This window comes from Harmonia axyridis, chromosome 2, assembly GCF_914767665.1.
Source record: "Harmonia axyridis chromosome 2, icHarAxyr1.1, whole genome shotgun sequence".
In the NCBI taxonomy this organism is placed as follows: domain Eukaryota; kingdom Metazoa; phylum Arthropoda; class Insecta; order Coleoptera; family Coccinellidae; genus Harmonia; species Harmonia axyridis.
The window spans coordinates 62,776,999-62,797,827 of record NC_059502.1 but is presented as its reverse complement, the minus strand read 5'-3'; the positions used below and the strand labels follow the sequence as shown (position 1 = coordinate 62,797,827).

The following is a 20,829-nucleotide window of genomic DNA, read 5'->3' as shown; positions in this document are numbered from 1 at the left end:
AAAATCAAACATATCGGGTCTTGTTCTGTTTATTTCTCGAATCATTTGAAAAAACAATTACCTATATATTGAACATTTAGAGATACGCTTTGCACGTCCATCGAAGAAATATCTCCCAATTGACAATTTTCTTTAGTATTCTTCCTCGATGAATCTTTTCCAGAGTCAAATTCAAATGGAAATCTTATCTTTTTAGGTGTGGCAAGCCAATCAACCACTGCGTTCATGATTGGTCTCTCTCCAGTTGGAATCGATATATTATCAAGGGACTTGGTGGACCATAGGTTCTCATCGAAGTGAGAATCATTTTCCTCGTTAATGAATGTTCCAGATAAAAATCTCCTTGGATTGATTTCAAGAATTCTCTTAGTTATGGAATCTTGAAGGTACGAATGGGGATGTTGTTTTGCCGGACTTGGACTCTGTGATTCATTTGAACATGTTGTTGACCTATGACGCCTTCTTTTTTTCTTAGCTTTCGGAGAAACATTTGGACTAGGCATTATGGGAATAACATCTACTTCAACTCCTGCTTTATTGACACTATGATTTACATTGAGTTTAACTGGTGCCATATATACAATTTCACCTACGGGAACGGGTATATTTGAGAAAATATGCTATGAACGAAGTGCTATCTATAACTACTACCAGATCCCGATATGTTTGGTGAAATATATGAGTGTAAAGAGTTTGAATCATGCATAGATCTTTTTGAGTATTAAAATGATTGATGAGTGAACATCTGAAGCCACATTCATCTACCTTGGGGAAGTTCAAGGACATCTGCTTGACTATCGGGTGTTTTTGAATCCCATTCATCACTTTTCGAGAAAGTATATTCCTCCAATAAATTATTAAAATCCCCTTGGAAGGACATTACCTCATCCTGACTCAGTTGTGATACCAATTGTTGGTATTGTTGGCTTTCCGCAGAATTCGATAAATCGACCGATGTCTTATTCGATAATTCGATGGTTTCAGACGCCATTCGCTCGAATTTTCTTTCGACCCTCCTTAGTTTCCTTTCCCTAAGCTCATTCGTCTTCGGGGGTTCTACCTCATTCAATTGTTCTAAGGTATCTAATGCTTTTCCCAATTCGGAAAGTTTTTTTTCCAAAATATCTATATCGCTTTGAACGATTTCATCTTTGTTCTCTTCAGTTTGATTCTCCTTTTTCAGGGTTGTATCTTTGTGACAATCTTCATTGTTCGTTTGCAGTTCCCGCAATAGATTATTCAGTTGTGTATCTGGGTCTTCTTCATTTATAGCAGTACAGTTTTCTTCTTCCGATTCTATTCGAAATATGGGTTTTCTCATTTTTCCAGAGGTTACATCTTCTTTCGAATCCTTTGTATACGGTAAGTATTCCATTTTCAGATCTGTGACTAAGTCTTCCGTCACTTGTGAAGCATCACTCATAGAACTCATTGTAGTACCTGGTTCATTAAGTTTTGTTATGGTTACTTTTTTATTACTCTTTGGTCTATCACTTTCATCATTTCCATTGTTCTTAGGCAAGTATATTGATTTTTCTTCTGTGATTGATTCATCAACGCCTACGGTTTTCCATACTATATCATCTTCAATAATGGGTATATGTTCATTATAATATTCTGGGTATTTCTCTTTCAGCATTTCTACAATCTCTTTTTTTCTTCGGGAATCCGAAGAATAAGATTCATCTGATGTTATATCATCCAAGTCGGTTACAACTTCTTTTTTCAGTCTATCGGCTGTACCTTCGAAAACAGAAACATCTTCAACAATATTACTTCTTGCTAATTCGATTGCTGCAATTTTTTCTGCAATTTCATCAACAGCTGTTTCTTCCAGTTTTTCTGAAGAAGTTGATTGTGGTTCAGGAACTTGTTGGAATTTATTTTCGGATTCAGAAATTTCCTCTAAATTCAACTGAGCTTTCAATTCATCATTGACGTCGATTAGTTTCCTCAAAATTTCTTCTGATGTACTACTATCCGACTTGCCATTATTTTTTTGTATTAGTTTTTCGGAAATTATAATTTTTTTTGTTATTATTTCTTTTGGAGATTCACCGTCAATAGTTTCAACCTCTGTTTCGATCCTTATAGATGAATCGATCTTGCTAGTGTTCGGTGCTTTTGTGCTTTCGAAAGTTTCTATTTCTTCTTTTATAAAGTCGAATGCCATGTATTCTGGGTTGACAGTATTAATCTTTTCTTCTTCGGTACTTTCATTTATTGTACCCACATTATCGCTGAAGCTTACATGAGTATGAGGTAAAGTATTATCATGCACTTTTTCAGCTATTATTTTTTGTTCAATGATTTTCGAGGGGTTAATATCATTTTGAGGTTTTTCGATTGTCAAATGAGGCATATTAGACGTGTTACCAGAATATTCTCGATTTGTGTCATGGTACATTTCTGTTTCTCTATGTAGAAATGTCTTCGTATTTTCTAGAATCTCCAAAAAATCATCTGCCTTATGATATGTGGAGGTTTCTTCTTTGTTCTTTGGTTTCTTCTTTTTGAATAAGAAACCTAGAATACCTTTTTTGGAATCTGCTATGTCTTGGTCTTCATGTGGTTTTTTTTGTGGTTTTATTGTTTTCTTGGCGATTTCATTCGGATCTTCTTCTTCTGTTCTGAATTCAGTGGACTCTTGTTGTTTCTCATTGTCCGTTGAATTTTTATCATGTGACGGTGTTTTCCCTATTTCTTTCTTTTTCTTTTCCTCTGTCACATCTTTCATTCTGATTTCGGTAGGAAAGTCTTCACTCTCCTTGGATTTCTTCTTCAAAAAACCTAAAATCCTTCTTTTTTTATTGGTTTTAGCAGGAGCATCACTTTTTTGCTTGGCATCTGAAGTGGAAATTGAATCTGTTAAGTTTTCATTTCGTTGAATATTATATGATTTTTGCTTGTCAATTTCTACAGATATTTTATGAGAATCAGATGTCGTGAAATCATACAACTGTTTTTCTGTTATAAGAAAATTATTTGTTATTTCCATATCCTTCGAACTGAACCAATCCTGGGAATATTCAGGATGGTGCTCTCTACTGGTTTTGAAGGTGTGTTCATTTTCAATTTCATTAATATTTTTGTCTCCTGTTCTTCGTGTAGAAATATTGCTTATTTTGTTATTATTCTCGTATATTTTTTCTCTATCGAGAAAAGATTGAGTAATTGAAGCAATATTTGAATGCATATCTTCAAATTTCATATCTCCCTCATTTGATACGTTTGTATGTTGATTAATCTTTTTGCCAATTTTGAATTGATCATGCAGTGTTCGATTATTTTCTTTTGACATATTGTCTTCCTCCTGGCAATTACTGACTTCTACTTCATAATCAGTGTTTCTTCCTTTCGGAACATTTTCAGAAGGTTTCGCATCTTGTTGTTTGTTTTCAGTAAATACTATAGTGGAATTTTTCAAATTAATGTGACTATCTTCGTATTTCCGCTTTTCTTCCAACAGAAAAGATGAAGTTTCATGTTTTACTTCTGAAAAGCTCAATTCACATTCCGAATTATCTTCAGAATCAGTCTTAGGCCCTTTTTTCAATTTACCCTTCAAAAATGTCAAAATACCAGCTTTTTCTCTTTTTTTTATTGTTTTTCTTGAACTTTCATTTGAGAGTTCATCGCCATCCCTATTGATTTCAGAGGAATCCTGAGTTTTTGTATTGGACACATCATTGGAACATTCTTGAATAGCAGTATTTTTTTCTGCGTTTTTCAGTTCTTTGGGCTTCTCATGTGGATCAACTGATTCCAACAGTGTTTTATTCTGTGTTTGTTCAGAAGTGTACTTCTTTTCAAATTTAGATGTTTCAGAATACTTCATATCCTCATAATATATTTTTTCATCATTCAAAAATTCGTTTGTTAGTTCTTTAAAATTGTTTGAGGAAATAATTGTATTTTTGTCTTCTGATAGTTTGATTTCTGAAAGAGAGGTTTCCTGTTTTCCAGATATTACAACGTTGACTTTCTGAGCTTTTTCCTGTGATAGACTTCCATTTGTTTTAATAATATAGTTACTATCTTCATATATCTCTTTTTCTTTTTGAGAAAAAGATGAGGAAGCATTCGCTAGATTCCCTGAATCCACGTTTATTTTATTTTCCATCTGATTTCCACTATCAGATTTATTTTTTTTATCTTTTTTTGATTTTACTCTGAAGAAGTCAAGAAATGATGATTTTTCAACTTCCTCTGAAGTTTCGGCAGATACGTTCGATTTTACAGTGTCACTTACACTTGTTCTTTGTTGGATTGTATTCATTACCTGACGTTTATCTTGTGGGTAGACCAATTCCTCATCCTTCACACTTTTATTCTTTTCAGCTGACAATTGAGATATTTCTTGATTTGTTATTTTCGTTTCCTTTTCTGATTCAACATATTTCACGTCTTGATACATTTCCAATTCTTTGGAGAGAAAATCATTAGTTATCTTTTGGAACTCATTAGATGCATTTCTTTCACTTTCATGTTGTTTTTTATCATCATTTTTAGTATTTTGTTGATTGGTCTGTGGTAATTCGAGTTGATGTTGTTCATCGTTCTCACAAATATTTATTGTTTCTGAATATTTCTGTTCTGCTGTACTTTCAGAAGGTTTGGCATTTAGTTTGTGTCCATTGAAAACTGGTGTGGACAGTTTAAAATTGGTTTGGCCATCTTCGTATATCTGTTTTTCTTCCAACAGGAAGGATGAAGTCACGCGTTTCAGTGTTGGAGAGTTCATTATCATTTTTGTTTGTTCCGAATTGTCTTCAGAATCAGTCCTAGGACTTTTTTTGAATTTACCTTTCAAAAATGTCAAGATTCCTGATTTTTCTTCTTTTTTAATTGTTTTTGTATTCTCATTCGCACATATATCATCATTTTGACTGCTCTCAGAAGAATGCCGGATTTTTGTGTTAGACGCATCACTTTCGAATTTAGATGATTCAGAATTCCTCATATCCTCATAATATGTTTTTTCGTCATTTAGAAATTCGTTTGTTAGTTGTTTGAAATTGTTTGATGAAATAATTGTATTTTTGTCTTCTAATGGTTGAATTTCTGTGAGAGTTGTTTCCTGTTTTCCAGATATCATAACTTTGTCTTGTGATAGATTTCTATTTCTTTCAATAATATTGTTACTATCTTCATATGTCTCTTTCTCATTTGTGAGAAAAGATGAGGAAGCATTCGCTAGATTCTCTGATACCACGTTTATTTTATCTTCTATCTTATCAACTTCACCATCAGATTTCTCCTTTTTATCTTTCCTGGATTTTTCTTCGAAAAGGTTAATAAATGAAGATTTCTCAACTTTCTCTGAAGTTTCGTCAGATATGTTTGTTTTTACAGTGTCATTTCCACCTGTTCTTTGATGAATTGTATTCATTCCTTTTTCTTGTGGATAGATCAATTCTTGCGTTTTTATTCTTTCATTCTTATCATCTGCCAATTGAGTTATTTGTTGATTTGTTATTCTAGGTTCCTTTTCTGGTGAATATTTTACATCTTGATACATTTTTATTTCGTCGAAGAGAAAATCTTTAGTTATCTTTCGGAGTTCTGCAAAATCCCCTTCAGTTTCGGTTCGTTCATTGGTATCATCATCATCATCAGTATCTCGTGTTTCAATCATCTTTTGTTGATTGGCTTCTAAGAATTCATGTTTAGGTTTTTTATTCTTCTCTACAAATTTTGAGGATTCTGAATCTTGCCTTTCGTCTGATGATTTCCGCTTAAAGAAGCTGAGAAGTCCTGATCTTTTCCTAGATTCTTTTTTGAATTTTGGTTTCTGTTCGGTTTTTTCCGATGTAGAATGACTTTTTTGTACATCGGATTCAATTCCAGGAACGAAATACTTGACATCATGAAAATTCTGCACTTCATTGTTGATAAATTCTTCTGTAATATCTCTCGTCCTTGTAGAAGCTGGATTTATCATATTTTCATTTTGATCATTATAAGAATCCATTTGTACTCCGTCTTTCAGTGAAGTTGTGAGAGTAGTTTTAACATTTTTCATTCCTTTTTTTGTTGAAATTATTTTATGGTCCTCGTAATTGTTTCTTTCTTGTTGCAGGAACAACGAAGTTTCTTCTTTCACCTTGAGAGAACTCCTTTCTTGATTTTCGGTTAAATTTTTACTATCTTCAGATTGAATTTTTTTATCTTCCTTCGGAAAACTGGAAATTTCAGATGATTCTTCTTTTGATGGAATTGGATTTTTCTGTAGATTTTTCATATTCTGCTCCTGATAGAGATTATCAGTTGTGATTTTCTCAACGGTACGTTCGGTGGTTGTTTGAGTTGTTGAATATTTTATCTCAGTTTTTTCTTGTAGTGGAGGTGTTATCGGTGGGTTAGTTTCTTCTTCTTTGCCTTCTGGGTATTGTTCATTCAAATTTGTCGCATTTGTTAGTTTTTCTTTCTGAGATTCAACATCATGATAATTTCTCAATTCGTTATTCAAAAATACATCAGTCATGTTTAGAATCCTATCGAAAGACCATAATACCTTTCTGTGTTCTTCAATATTCTCTGTCAATTCTTGATTTTCCGAATCCAACGATTGTTTTTCACCTTGATTCAATTGAGTCGATTCTACCGGAGCATGATCAACCTTAAGAATACCATATTCTTTCTTCATTTCTCGTGGCGAAAAGGATGAATTCTTATCGTTGGATAGTGCATTATTTTCTTCTTTTTTTAAATCTTTTACTTCGGTATTCTTCTGAAGGTCCTTGTTTGATTTCTTGGTCAAAAAACCCATAAATCCATGTTTTTCTGTCATTTTTGACTCATTTTGTGGAGTATCAATATTGATTTCAGCTCTTTCCTCACCGATAGTTTCACATTGATGGCTCATCCCATTCGGAGGAGTATATTTGACGTCATGAAAATTTATGACCTCGGTGCTTACAAATGTATTCGTTATTTCCTTGATTTTTGTATATGGCCACTGTACTTGATATTGATTATTTTCCCTACTGACCGTTTTTTCAGATTTTTGCTTCGAAGATTTGCCTTCCTCACTTTCGACAAAACTGTCTCTTTCTCCATCAATGAAAGCAGAAGTGAGTACTTTCATGTTTTGGAGATTATTCAGGTGACTTGAATTTTCTCGTATTTCTGATGGTTTGATATTATCCTTGGATAATTCAGTGACAAATTTCTCTCCTTGGTTTTCTTTATCCGTTTTTTGTTCAATTGTATTATATTTTTCTGTTATATCAATTATATTTGTTTCTAGTTCATCGACGTCTTTAGTGCTTTCAATTCTTTCGTGTAAAACATTTCCTGTCAACCTGGTCGATGCCTTTAGTTTGATGTGATCTCCATCATAATTTACTCTTTCTCGTCTCAAGAATTCTGTCGTCCTTTCTTTAATTTTTTCGGATACTATGTTATTACGCACATTCTCTATAGCTTTACCGTCTTTCTTTTCTTCTTGAGATTTACTCTTGAAAAAGGTCAACATTTCGGATTTCTCTATTTTTTCTGATTTCGAACTTTCCTTTGGCTTTCTAACAATAGTGTCAATTACATGGTCATCAGGATCAATTACATCGATAGGATATTGGTTATTTCGATCACTTCGTCCAATACTATTCTCATTTTCAGATGTAGCGGACAATTTTGGGAGAATTTTTTGCTCTAGTATTATTTGATTATGTTCTTTTACGGGTTTTGAAGACAAAGATGTACTTTGCATTTGATTATTAAATATATTGTCATATTTTTCGATTTCGTCGGATAAAAAGTATTTCGTTTTTTCTTTAAGTTCTGAAGGCTCAAGAGTCCCTGCTTTCTTTTCTGATCTTTCATTTGGTTCAGATTGTGTTTGTGATTTTTTAGAAATTTCTAAATTCTCTGCTCTTTTCAATTCCAAATGTGGTTCATCCACTTCGTGTTTATCTATTTCTGTTTTCAAGAATGACAATTTCGCTTCATCAATTTCTTGAAGAGTCGATTTCTTAGTATTACTCTGAGAAATTTCATTTGGAACAGCTATATATTCTTTGGATGTCTCGTTATCTTGCTTCTCTATTATTGTTACTTCATTCGAAAAAACATGTGGTCTTTTTTCTAGTATCATCTCGTTTGATTCAACTGTTTTTTCTTTGTCTGCAGATGATTTTTCTTTCTGACATATTACCACATATTTTCGTTTTTCATTCTCTATGAATGATGAAGTTATTGATATATCATTTGATGTAACATCCACTAAAGCTTGTTTATCCTTTTTCGTTGTACTCTCTGGGAGATCATTGCTCGATATGGGTAATTCGATCAGTGATTTTTCTTTTGGTTCATAAGATATTCTCTCAATAGAAATCGTTTTCTGTACTTCTGTTCTGCTTATTTCCCCTTTTTCATGAACGTCGATTGTAGAAGTACTTACGAATGTTTCGTTATCATTTTTTCCAATTTTGGTGGAAGCATTAGATATTCTTGTTGGTGTTGTGAATTTATTTGATTCAGGCTTAGGGAAGGCAACAGAAGGAGGACTGTAATCTAGCAACTCGTCTTCAAGCTTATTTAAAAACCGTGTTGAAGTCGTTTTTCCTGTAAGAACATGCAAATCTGACAAATAAAGATTCAATTACCTTCAAAATGACCAATTATTTTTACTTCAGGCTATTTATTGGTTATGGGAAATAATAAACTACAAACTCTCAATGAAATCCATGCGTATGAGTAAAAAAGCCCTTTCAAACGTTACCTCTGTTATTCTCAGTGTCTGACCAATTGCAATAAGCTTCTGAGATAGTAACATCAGAAGGAGGTACATAAGTTATAGAATTCGAGGTTTGAACTGCACAAGAACCATGTCTATCAGTGTATACTGGATAGAAAGGCATATTTGCGAAAAGGTCTATCTTTTTTGGTGAATCATTTTCAACAACGTTGGTGTGATTCAAGGATAATGGAAAATTCTCGTTAGGTTTCGCAATTATATCATTTTTTCCTTTAACAATTTCTGATGACGATACTTCAGGATTGGAATTCTTAATGAAAATTCTTGGTAATGTGAACGATGGTCTTGCATTTTTTTTCCTGTCACTCGGTTCAGATTTATCGATTGATAGAGTTCCAGAATCTGTTTTTCGTTTATCTAACATAGTCATCAACTTTTTCTTAAATTTGAGTTTCTTTTTTGGTACTTTGTCGGTTGATTCTTTGAATTCCTTATCGTTCTCTAACATGAATTCTTTGACAGATTTGACCTCTATAGCATCTAATCCATCTTCTTTCGAAGTGATTTTCAGCTTGACTTCAGCTTTGATCATTGTGTCGCTGTGATCACTATCACTATCTTCTGTGCTCATTGAAGAAAATACTTGACTCGATTCGCTGCCATACTCTGTGATGTATCCGGAAGTAGTAGGATAGAATGTATGGATTTGTGTATCTTTCATCTGTGGGTTTTTGATGTTCTCTTCCTTACCATCTTTCATGTTGTAATTTTCTTCATCTTCTTCGACAACAACACTTAAATTCCTATAAGTTCCCTCCCACCAAATATAATCAGAATCGCCTGAATAAAGTGATGCTTTTGACTCTACTGGTTCGTATAAATTTTCTGTTTTTTCATGTGCATTCAAGGTGTTGCCAAAAAATACTTCATCCTTATAAAATGAGTCTAAGTATTCGCTGGAAGAGAAATCAACATCATCAGATCTACTAGTATCGTCAATCTTCATGGAGTTGGAATTTTCAACGTCTTCATCTACGAAAATATTAGCTGTTGCTGTGAATGTCTTATTGCTTTTTGATTTTTTTATCGGGATTTCGATAAGAGCATCAGATGATGGTTCGAGTGTCAAAGAGTTTGTATGGAAATCCTGCGATAAGTTAATTTCATCGACAGCGATGAACATTCGGTCTAACATTGCATCAATTTGACTGTAAGAATCGTAATCCGGAGGACATCCAATCACACAATCCTTGGGTTTTGAAGAAAGCAAAATGCTTTCATACGATACTGAGGGAATAATCTTCGTATGAAGTTCCGAGGTCACTGGAAGTAGTATATTCTATATGAACATTTAGTCTCTCATTGAGTTCAAATTGTTTTCATACTCTAACCAATAATATTTTGCCTGAGGTAAAAATAGCTGGCCGACGTTTTGTTAGTAGATACACGACACAGATTAATGGATGATGTGATATGATGATATTTTGAAGTGATTGGAGATTTCCTTGAAACCTTCTCTTCTGCAATGATTTCCTTATTTGTCTTGATTACAAACCCTGTTTCAAAGTTTAGAACTACTCAAGTAAGCATTCCATTGAATTGATGAAAAGTTCATGACAATTCAATTCAATTATGTAGAGTTGAGTTTCGTGCAGTAATCTAATAATGACAAATAAAAAAAATGAATACTACTTCGGCAAGTCATCAAGAACAATATAAAAAGACAAACAAGAATGAAGAAGTGATCAATTATAAGATGACTCAATGTCATGCATTTATTAAAAATATATTTTTTTTGAAATAGTGAAAAAATTATACCTCTAGATGAAAAGCACCTCAAGCAACCTCTGGCTTAAAAATTCAAATAAAAAGCAGATATAAGGTTGTAGTATTTTTCATTTTTCAATGGAGAAGATAAGCATTTGCGAATGAATGAAGATGAATGATTGAACTGTTAACTTGAAAATTGGAGTGATTTATAAATTATTAATTATCATTTTCAGGGATTTTCAAGGTGGCGAATAAAGATATTTTACCTGTTTTATCCTCTTCGACGGTATCACCTTGCGACTTTGAGGACGTCTGGGTATCTTCAATTGCATTCCATTCTAAAAATTCAGCTTTTGTTATTCTCGGGAACATTTTCAGCGTGAACTTCAATGAAATATTTATAATTGCCTTTATCTTACCTTCCGTTTGGTGTAGATATTCATGGAAAAAGATTTTTAATATGGATTATAAAAACATTGAAAGCTTAAACATATGATGCAGTGGACTATCTATAAAAAACCTCATGCATTTGTGATACCTTTTTGTGAGGAACAGTTGACCTGATTGAAATATTCCCATGCATCCATTACATCTCCGAAAAACTGGTCTGTATCAACAAACAGATCTTGAAAACCGCCTCCCTTGAGATACATCACTTCTTCTGTTGATGTACGGTCCATATTTGAATCATTTTCCTTATCCATATTGATGCCACTAATTTCTTCGGACTCTTTTCTTATTTCATGAGGTGTTGCTGTTTCAGCTCGTGAATAATGATTTTCTTCATCCGTTGAAGCAACTAGATCTTCAGTATCCGTATGGCCTAGTGGATTCAAAGATGGATATTTCAGTTTCAAACTGAAGTTTCTTTTTTTTCCTAGAAAGCTCTCGTCATCTGAGGAGTCGAAATATTCAAATTCTGTATGGCCTCCTCCTTCACCCTCTGAGAGAAACTTGCTATCAGCAGTTTCTAAATCTTCCAAATCCGTAAAATAGCCAGCTGGGGATTTATTGGGAGACAGGAAAATACTTCTCTTTTCAACTTCCAACTTCGACGGTTCGGCATCTAAGTCCTCCACGTCTGTGAGCGCATCTTCAATGGTCAATTTATTGAAAGATGGATTAATGGTATTTTCACTCATTTTCACATTCTCACTTTCGTAAAGAGGAAGCTGTGGGCTATGCAAATTCCTGACTCCCCTTAAAGTAAATTCAGTTGCGGAATCCATACTTTCGTCATCTGTTGATTTCTCTTCACACTCTGAATCTGAATGATGATTACCATCCAAGGGAAGTATACGAACTGTTGGAATCAATGTTTTATTCTCTTCGGAAATTACCAGTATCCTGGTTGGTGGAGGTAGAACAACCTCTGGTATAAAAGTCATATCGTTAGGGAAACCCTTGAATAATTCTTCTTCAGTTTCGTATTCTGTTTTGACTTCTTGATCATGAGAATTTGAGATATACTCGACGTCTGTTACTCCGTCTTCTTCCATTCCAGTAGTTGTGATTGTACTTCGAGATACATCTTTATTGATTTTATCTGAGTCCGTATAAGAAGGTACCAATTCTTCGTCTTCATTCTGCATCGGCTTAGTCTCGTTCTTATCCTTGGTAAAACTGTAGCAGCTTGCCATCTCATCTAGTTGCTCTTGAAACAAAGTGCCATCGACTGATATACGCCTCTTGCAAGTTTCAACTTCGCATTCAAAATCTTCAACGTCTGTTTTGACATTCACATCATAATCCGGCATTATCAGTTGCTGTTTGTTTTTCGAGAAGGTTTTCTTGCAAACGGGAAATTGAAGTTTATTCTCTTCTTCAACATCAGACTCATAGTTGAGAGAATTCGATGATAATACGCAATTTGCATTTCCAGGTTTTATGGATTCATTTTCAGATGAATCGTTCTCGTCAGTTTTCTTCGATTCGACGTTGATTTTGTTCCTCTTTCTTCTCCTCATTCTTGTATTTCCCGCATTCCTTTTGGCTTTCATCATTTGGCTGAATGTTGGTGGTCTCTTAATAGGTGGCTTTACATTTTTTTCTTCTAATAGTGTATTGGGGAATACTGAAGGTTTGATAGGTGTGGTGGCATCAAGATTATTCTGTTCATGCGGCGACTGTTTCTTCTCCTGAATCTCATCTGTTATCGTGATGAGTTGTAGAGCTTCACCATTATCTGAATAAAATTCAGCATCTGGAATATCCTTATATTCGTCAAATTCATTTTCAGTATCGTAGTATTCTACATCAGTCAAAGATGGGACATCTGATAGTTCTGAAGAATTAGACAAAAGTATTTCATTAGTTTTCGCAGTTTGTAAATTGAAATATTCGAAATCATTGGAAGTCTTCATAGTAATTCCATAGTTTTCTTCAGTAGTGAATTGTTCCAAGTCCAGATCCTCCATAGATATCGGACAGTCATGTTGTTGTATTGCTGGAGTAACATCGTCTTCATCAGAGGCTTCTACGTCTTCTAAAGCGGTGTTGTATCCATCATTGTCAGTAACTTTGATTTTCAATTTTTTTTTGAACGAGTTTCTCCTTGTTGAAACCTGATCTACGTATAACTCTTCTACATCAGTTAACGCTTCTGCTAAATTTAATAAATTATCATTATCGTCATCGTCTTCATCTTCTGGAGTGATGGCAATTTTTGGTATGTTGAGGAGTAGAGACATTTCTTTTTAATTGAAGTCGTCCTGAAGGAGAAGAATGGATTTTTTGAGTACTGTAAGGAAACACCATGTACCTCTGATCTTACCTTACCTGTTAGTATTGGTATTGATTAGGATTACCCTAATTTCAGTTCATTTGTGAATACTACAACATCAAAAGCAATTCAAAATGCGAAAACGGTTACTTTGAGCATCAACATATTGCTAATCTACTACAAGACTGAAGCCGACTAAGTTATACCTCAGTTGAGTTGACTATTCGAGAAGCCATGCTCTGGGATGACATTTTCAGGAAACACAATTTGTGTGTTACCTTGAGAAATGGTTTGAGACTTTTCTTCTTCATGAACGAATTGATGACCTCTTGATGAAGATGCCATTTCTATTTTTCCTGCATACTTTTCTTCTCCTACAATAACTTGACTTTCAGCGTATTTGGTATCGTCTTGTTTTCTATTATCAGAATACTGGGAAAATAATTTTCTTGTTAGTGCAATTCCATTGTGATCAGACTCGCTGAGATCCTCTTTGGCGAATATTCCTACGCATTCTGCCAAATCTGATACCCTGTGCGCTGACTCATGTATAGACTCGAGAGATTTCCTCAGCTTCGGAGAATGCACCTTGTGCTTGGTGGTGTTAGTTTCGATACTGACATCTTGGTCTGAAGGAGAGCTGGGTAAGGCTACCGACTCAGATAAGCTGGAGTCTGTGGTATCGATGATCGAGAATTCGGTTTCGTTCCGTAATGTAGAGGCCACCCTCTTTATATTCTCATAGGGCTGCCTGTAGATCACCTCCGTCGAACCTGAAAGATCCTGGTTCCTGGTAAAAACTTCAGATGTGATCATCTTGTTTGAACCATTAGCTGATCTTGTTCTCAAGGGACTTCCTGGTAGCGAGGTTGGACTTGCTCGACCTTCCCATCTGAGCTCCTGATAGGTGGTTGGTATGGTTGACTGACTTCGTGCATGTTCAGAAAACTGAACCGATTTTTCGAACTCGATCAATTTGACCGAACTTCTTTCGAATGATATTCTTTCAGTTTTTCGGCACTCACTTATTACGGGTCTTCTCAGTCTAGTTGGTGAAGGACTTGATTTTTGTCGATAGACCTCGTTCAGATCATATTTGTAAGTTTTGTATCTCCTGGCTCTCGTTTCTTTTTCTATTGGGTGACCCTTTTCTGTCATTGATTTTTTTGTATTTAGGATATCTTTTCTCGACGTGAACCTTGTTGACTTCGGCGAAGTTGTTTTAGTTTTTTGTTTCTGTGATGCTTTTGATATATTTTCAGTTTTTTCGTCAGATTCTCTACCGATCTTGAGGTCACGTGAAACAGTTGAACTCATATAGCCTTTTCTGACACTAGATATCTTATATTTTCTAGTGTTCTGTTGATCTGAATTTTCCAAATTTTTCTGTTTCATTTTCAGATTTACATTTTGTTTATCTTTCTTTTCTTTGACTTTCTTCTCAAGTTTCGGAGAATTATCATAGCATTTATAAACCAAATGAGTTGGTTCTGGGGAAACAACAACAGAGAGAACATCATCATCCATGAAAATGTCAGAATGTTTGATGTTTTTAGTGAAGTTCTGTGTTTTCAATTCTCGTAACTTATCTTCGAAATCTGAACTATCTGTTCCAGTATCAATGTACTTACTGGTATATTCGTTTTCATTTATATAATTTGATTTCTTTCTGTACCTTTGGCTTCTGATTTCTTTCGAATATTCCTGCTTTTGGGTATCTTTTTTCTTATATCTACTAGTTGTTGTTAATTGTTTTGTTTCAATCGGAGTAATTTTAGTTGTATCAATTTTATCACACGTTCCACTCTTATTCGGCGTTGTTTCTTTTGAACGAGAACTCGTTCGAATTCTTTCAATTGGTTTTCTTGTTGTAGATTCATGAGATATAGATCTCTCTAATTGATATGAACTCCTATTATCTTCATTCGACACTGCTCTACGAACTTTAGACTTAGTATATTCTTCAGTTTTTTTTTGTTTCTTTATCTGTTGTGTATGCATGCTTTGTTGATTCTTGCTATCCAGTTTATGCATCTTTTTTTTATGTGTATCAATCTTTTCTTGTGTTCTCATACTTCTGTCTTTTTCGATGATCCGTTCTTTTTCTTTTTGAGCGCCATGAGATAATTCGGACCGAACACCCTGAACCCTATTCTTATTTCGAGTTTCAGAATTGCTCACCTGTATACTTCTTGGTATACCTGATATCCAACCAGAATCACTTTTCTCCGCTGATCTATTCCTTTCACTTTTTTTTACAGTTGGAGATTTAGAAACATCTGTTCTTTGACTTATTGTTTTCTTAGGGGACTTAAGAACAGTTTCTACTCTAGAGCTTCGAAGAATGGTCTGTTCATTTGTAGTGTCTTCAATCGATTTGAAGTCGCCACAATTGTATTTATTCAGTGGAATTGATCTCTGATGAGTATTAGTTGTTTTTGTTTTCGACTTTTCGACCAATATATTAGAGTCCGAACCTACAAGTTTCATAGGTGGAGGTTTTTGATTTCGACTTCTGTCTGGAAATTGGGATTTATCGAATGAAATTTTAGTTGTCGAGAGCTTCGTTTTCGCTTGCCTCGTTTCACAGGTTTGATTTTTCATACGGAGAGAGGATTCCTTTGAGATTTTGGACTTCATATTTTTCTTCAGATTTTCCGTCGATGGATCTTCAGTTGGAATTGTAGCTTTTGTAATATTCAGTTTTCTAGGAACATGTTTGCGTGCTGTCAATTTTTCTGCAGGTTTTGGATTCATATCACTACCATTTTCTTTTATAATTCCATTCAATCTATCTAGGTCATTAATTTTATTCGATTCAGTAACCTTATTCATCTTGATATCAACTCCGGTGCGAGAAATTGTTTCTATTTCTTTCTTTGGCAATGGTTTTCTGTGAATATATTGAGTCTTCTTGGTGATATATATTCCTGTTGGTTCAACTTTTTTAGTATTATCTTTGCCTGGTGATTTATATGTTTGTTTGGAAGTGAAATGTGGCGATACCACAACTTCATTTTTAGACACCAAAGAAGATTTTTTCGTTGGGGATTTGTGAATATCACATGATGATTTAGAAATAATTTTACATTCAGGTGATGGAAACTCATCCTTCGGTTTCTCGAAAGTTTCTAAAACTACTTCAGCAATAGTTTTCTCCAAAATGAAAGGTTCAATGATTCCTCTAGGTTCGGCTATAACTTTTGATTCAACCAACACTGAGCTTCCTTTGTGAATTCTATCATCTATCTCTTTTAGCGACGGCGCTTTTTTCATTTGTTCTTTCTGATCTGATATCTTATCAGTTGAAAGTGACGCTATCTCTTCAATTTCGTCAATTAGTATATGAACGCTTTCTGCATGGGGTGAAAGTGATTTTTCTACATGCTCTTCTGATTCAGGAATAACTTTTGATACAGAAGATGGGGATTCATCTTTCGGATTTTCAATAGTTTCTGACACTGCTTCAGCAATAGTTTTCTCTACAATCATGGGTTCAACAATTTCCTTAGATTCAGATATAGCTTTATGTTCAACCGACACTAAGCCTTGCATAGAAATTCTTTCGACATCAGAAACTACTTCCTCTGTTGGCGAGGGCGATATTGGGATTTGTTCTTTCAGATATTTCGTATCATCAGTTATTGGTGACTGTAACTTTATGACTTCGTCGATAAGTTTATGATCTACTGATTCAGGAATAATTTCAGGTTCAGGTGATGGAGATTTATCTTTCGGTTTCTCAATAATTTCTGAAAGTGGTTCGACGATAGTTTTCTCTACTTTCAAAAGTTCAATAATTTCTTTAGTTTCAGTGACACCTTTGGGTTCAACCGATACCAAGCTTTCCTTCGGAATTTTATCGTCTACAGTTGGTGAAGGTGTTTTATGGATTTGTTCCTTCAGTTCTTTTGTCTCATCAGTTAACGGTGACGGTAGTTTTTTGAATTCGTCAATTACTTTATGGGTGCTTTCTGGTTGGGGTGAAGGCGTTTTTTCAACATGATCGACTGATTCAGGAATAATTTTAGGTTCGGGTGATGGAGATTTATCTTTCGGTTTCTCAATAATTTCTGAAAGTGGTTCGACGATAGTTTTCTCTACTTTCAAAAGTTCAATAATTTCTTTAGTTTCAGTGACACCTTTGGGTTCAACCGATACCAAGCTTTCCTTCGGAATTTTATCGTCTACAGTTGGTGAAGGTGTTTTATGGATTTGTTCCTTCAGTTCTTTTGTCTCATCAGTTAACGGTGACGGTAGTTTTTTGAATTCGTCAATTACTTTATGGGTGCTTTCTGGTTGGGGTGAAGGCGTTTTTTCAACATGATCGACTGATTCAGGAATAATTTTAGGTTCGGGTGATGGAGATTTATCTTTTGGTTTCTCAATAATTTCTGAAACTGGTTCGACGATAGTTTTCTTTACTTTCAAAGGTTCAATAATTTCTATAGTTTCAGTGACACCTTCGGGTTCAACCGATACCAAGCTTTCTTTCGGAATTTTATCGTCTTCAGTTGGTGAAGGTGTTTTATGGATTTGTTCTTTGAGTTCTTTCGTCTCATCAGTCAACGGTGACGGTACTTTTTCTAATTCGTCAATTACTTTATGGGTGCTTTCTGGTTGGGGTGAAGGCGTTTTTTCAACATGATCGACTGATTCAGGAATAATTTTGGGTTCGGGTGATGGAGATTTATCTTTCGGTTTCTCAATAATTTCTGAAAGTGGTTCGACGATAGTTTTCTCTACTTTCGAAAGTTCAATAATTTCTTTTGTTTCAGTGACACCTTTGGGTTCAACCGATACCAAGCTTTCCTTCGGAATTGTATCGTCTTCAGTTGGTGAAGGTGTTTTATGGATTTGTTCTTTGAGTTCTTTCGTCTCATCAGTTAACGGTGACGGTACTTTTTTGAATTCTTCAATTACTTTATGAGTGCTTTCTGGTTGGGGTGAAGGCGTTTTTTCAACATGATCGACTGATTCAGGAATAATTTTAGGTTCGGGTGATGGAGATTTATCTTTCGGTTTCTCAATAATTTCTGAAAGTGGTTCGACGATAGTTTTCTCTACTTTCAAAAGTTCAATAATTTCTTTAGTTTCAGTGACACCTTTGGGTTCAACCGATACCAAGCTTTCCTTCGGAATTTTATCGTCTACAGTTGGTGAAGGTGTTTTATGGATTTGTTCCTTCAGTTCTTTTGTCTCATCAGTTAACGGTGACGGTAGTTTTTTGAATTCGTCAATTACTTTATGGGTGCTTTCTGGTTGGGGTGAAGGCGTTTTTTCAACATGATCGACTGATTCAGGAATAATTTTAGGTTCGGGTGATGGAGATTTATCTTTCGGTTTCTCAATAATTTCTGAAAGTGGTTCGACGATAGTTTTCTCTACTTTCAAAAGTTCAATAATTTCTTTAGTTTCAGTGACACCTTTGGGTTCAACCGATACCAAGCTTTCCTTCGGAATTTTATCGTCTACAGTTGGTGAAGGTGTTTTATGGATTTGTTCCTTCAGTTCTTTTGTCTCATCAGTTAACGGTGACGGTAGTTTTTTGAATTCGTCAATTACTTTATGGGTGCTTTCTGGTTGGGGTGAAGGCGTTTTTTCAACATGATCGACTGATTCAGGAATAATTTTAGGTTCGGGTGATGGAGATTTATCTTTCGGTTTCTCAATAATTTCTGAAACTGGTTCGACGATAGTTTTCTTTACTTTCAAAGGTTCAATAATTTCTATAGTTTCAGTGACACCTTCGGGTTCAACCGATACCAAGCTTTCTTTCGGAATTTTATCGTCTTCAGTTGGTGAAGGTGTTTTATGGATTTGTTCTTTGAGATCTTTCGTCTCATCAGTCAACGGTGACGGTACTTTTTCTAATTCGTCAATTACTTTATGGGTGCTTTCTGGTTGGGGTGAAGGCGTTTTTTCAACATGATCGACTGATTCAGGAATAATTTTGGGTTCGGGTGATGGAGATTTATCTTTCGGTTTCTCAATAATTTCTGAAAGTGGTTCGACGATAGTTTTCTCTACTTTCGAAAGTTCAATAATTTCTTTTGTTTCAGTGACACCTTTGGGTTCAACCGATACCAAGCTTTCCTTCGGAATTGTATCGTCTTCAGTTGGTGAAGGTGTTTTATGGATTTGTTCTTTGAGTTCTTTCGTCTCATCAGTTAACGGTGACGGTACTTTTTTGAATTCTTCAATTACTTTATGAGTGCTTTCTGGTTGGGGTGAAGGCGTTTTTTCAACATGATCGACTGATTCAGGAATAATTTTAGGTTCGGGTGATGGAGATTTATCTTTCGGTTTCTCAATAATTTCTGAAAGTGGTTCGACGATAGTTTTCTCTACTTTCAAAAGTTCAATAATTTCTTTAGTTTCAGTGACACCTTTGGGTTCAACCGATACCAAGCTTTCCTTCGGAATTTTATCGTCTACAGTTGGTGAAGGTGTTTTATGGATTTGTTCCTTCAGTTCTTTTGTCTCATCAGTTAACGGTGACGGTAGTTTTTTGAATTCGTCAATTACTTTATGGGTGCTTTCTGGTTGGGGTGAAGGCGTTTTTTCAACATGATCGACTGATTCAGGAATAATTTTAGGTTCGGGTGATGGAGATTTATCTTTCGGTTTCTCAATAATTTCTGAAACTGGTTCGACGATAGTTTTCTTTACTTTCAAAGGTTCAATAATTTCTATAGTTTCAGTGACACCTTCGGGTTCAACCGATACCAAGCTTTCTTTCGGAATTTTATCGTCTTCAGTTGGTGAAGGTGTTTTATGGATTTGTTCTTTGAGTTCTTTCGTCTCATCAGTCAACGGTGACGGTACTTTTTCTAATTCGTCAATTACTTTATGGGTGCTTTCTGGTTGGGGTGAAGGCGTTTTTTCAACATGATCGACTGATTCAGGAATAATTTTGGGTTCGGGTGATGGAGATTTATCTTTCGGTTTCTCAATAATTTCTGAAAGTGGTTCGACGATAGTTTTCTCTACTTTCGAAAGTTCAATAATTTCTTTTGTTTCAGTGACACCTTTGGGTTCAACCGATACCAAGCTTTCCTTCGGAATTTTATCGTCTACAGTTGGTGAAGGTGTTTTATGGATTTGTTCCTTCAGTTCTTTTGTCTCATCAGTTAACGGTGACGGTAGTTTTTTGAATTCGTCAATTACTTTATGGGTGCTTTCTGGTTGGGGTGAAGGCGTTTTTTCAACATGATCGACTGATTCAGGAATAATTTTAGGTTCGGGTGATGGAGATTTATCTTTCGGTTTCTCAATAATTTCTGAAAGTGGTTCGACGATAGTTTTCTCTACTTTCAAAAGTTCAATAATTTCTTTAGTTTCAGTGACACCTTTGGGTTCAACCGATACCAAGCTTTCCTTCGGAATTTTATCGTCTACAGTTGGTGAAGGTGTTTCATGGATTTGTTCCTTCAGTTCTTTTGTCTCATCAGTTAACGGTGACGGTAGTTTTTTGAATTCGTCAATTACTTTATGGGTGCTTTCTGGTTGGGGTGAAGGCGTTTTTTCAACATGATCGACTGATTCAGGAATAATTTTAGGTTCGGGTGATGGAGATTTATCTTTCGGTTTCTCAATAATTTCTGAAACTGGTTCGACGATAGTTTTCTTTACT

At 34.9% G+C, this 20,829-nt stretch overlaps 1 protein-coding gene across 16 annotated transcripts in view; it reads right to left on the bottom strand.

The window, feature by feature from the left end:
• LOC123672919 (ankyrin-2-like) overlaps positions 1–20,829 on the bottom strand; it is a 178,751-nt gene that overhangs the window by 12,144 nt on the left and 145,778 nt on the right. For 12 of the 16 annotated variants that reach the window (XM_045607269.1, XM_045607272.1, XM_045607275.1 and 9 more), the window contains one exon: positions 10,738–10,809. In XM_045607269.1, coding sequence (XP_045463225.1) covers positions 10,738–10,809 — 72 coding nt within the window. Of the gene's footprint in view, positions 1–61; positions 590–765; positions 8,569–10,737; positions 10,810–20,829 lie in introns of all 16 variants that reach the window. The other 4 variants (XM_045607273.1, XM_045607277.1, XM_045607284.1 and 1 more) reach the window with 2 other exon arrangements.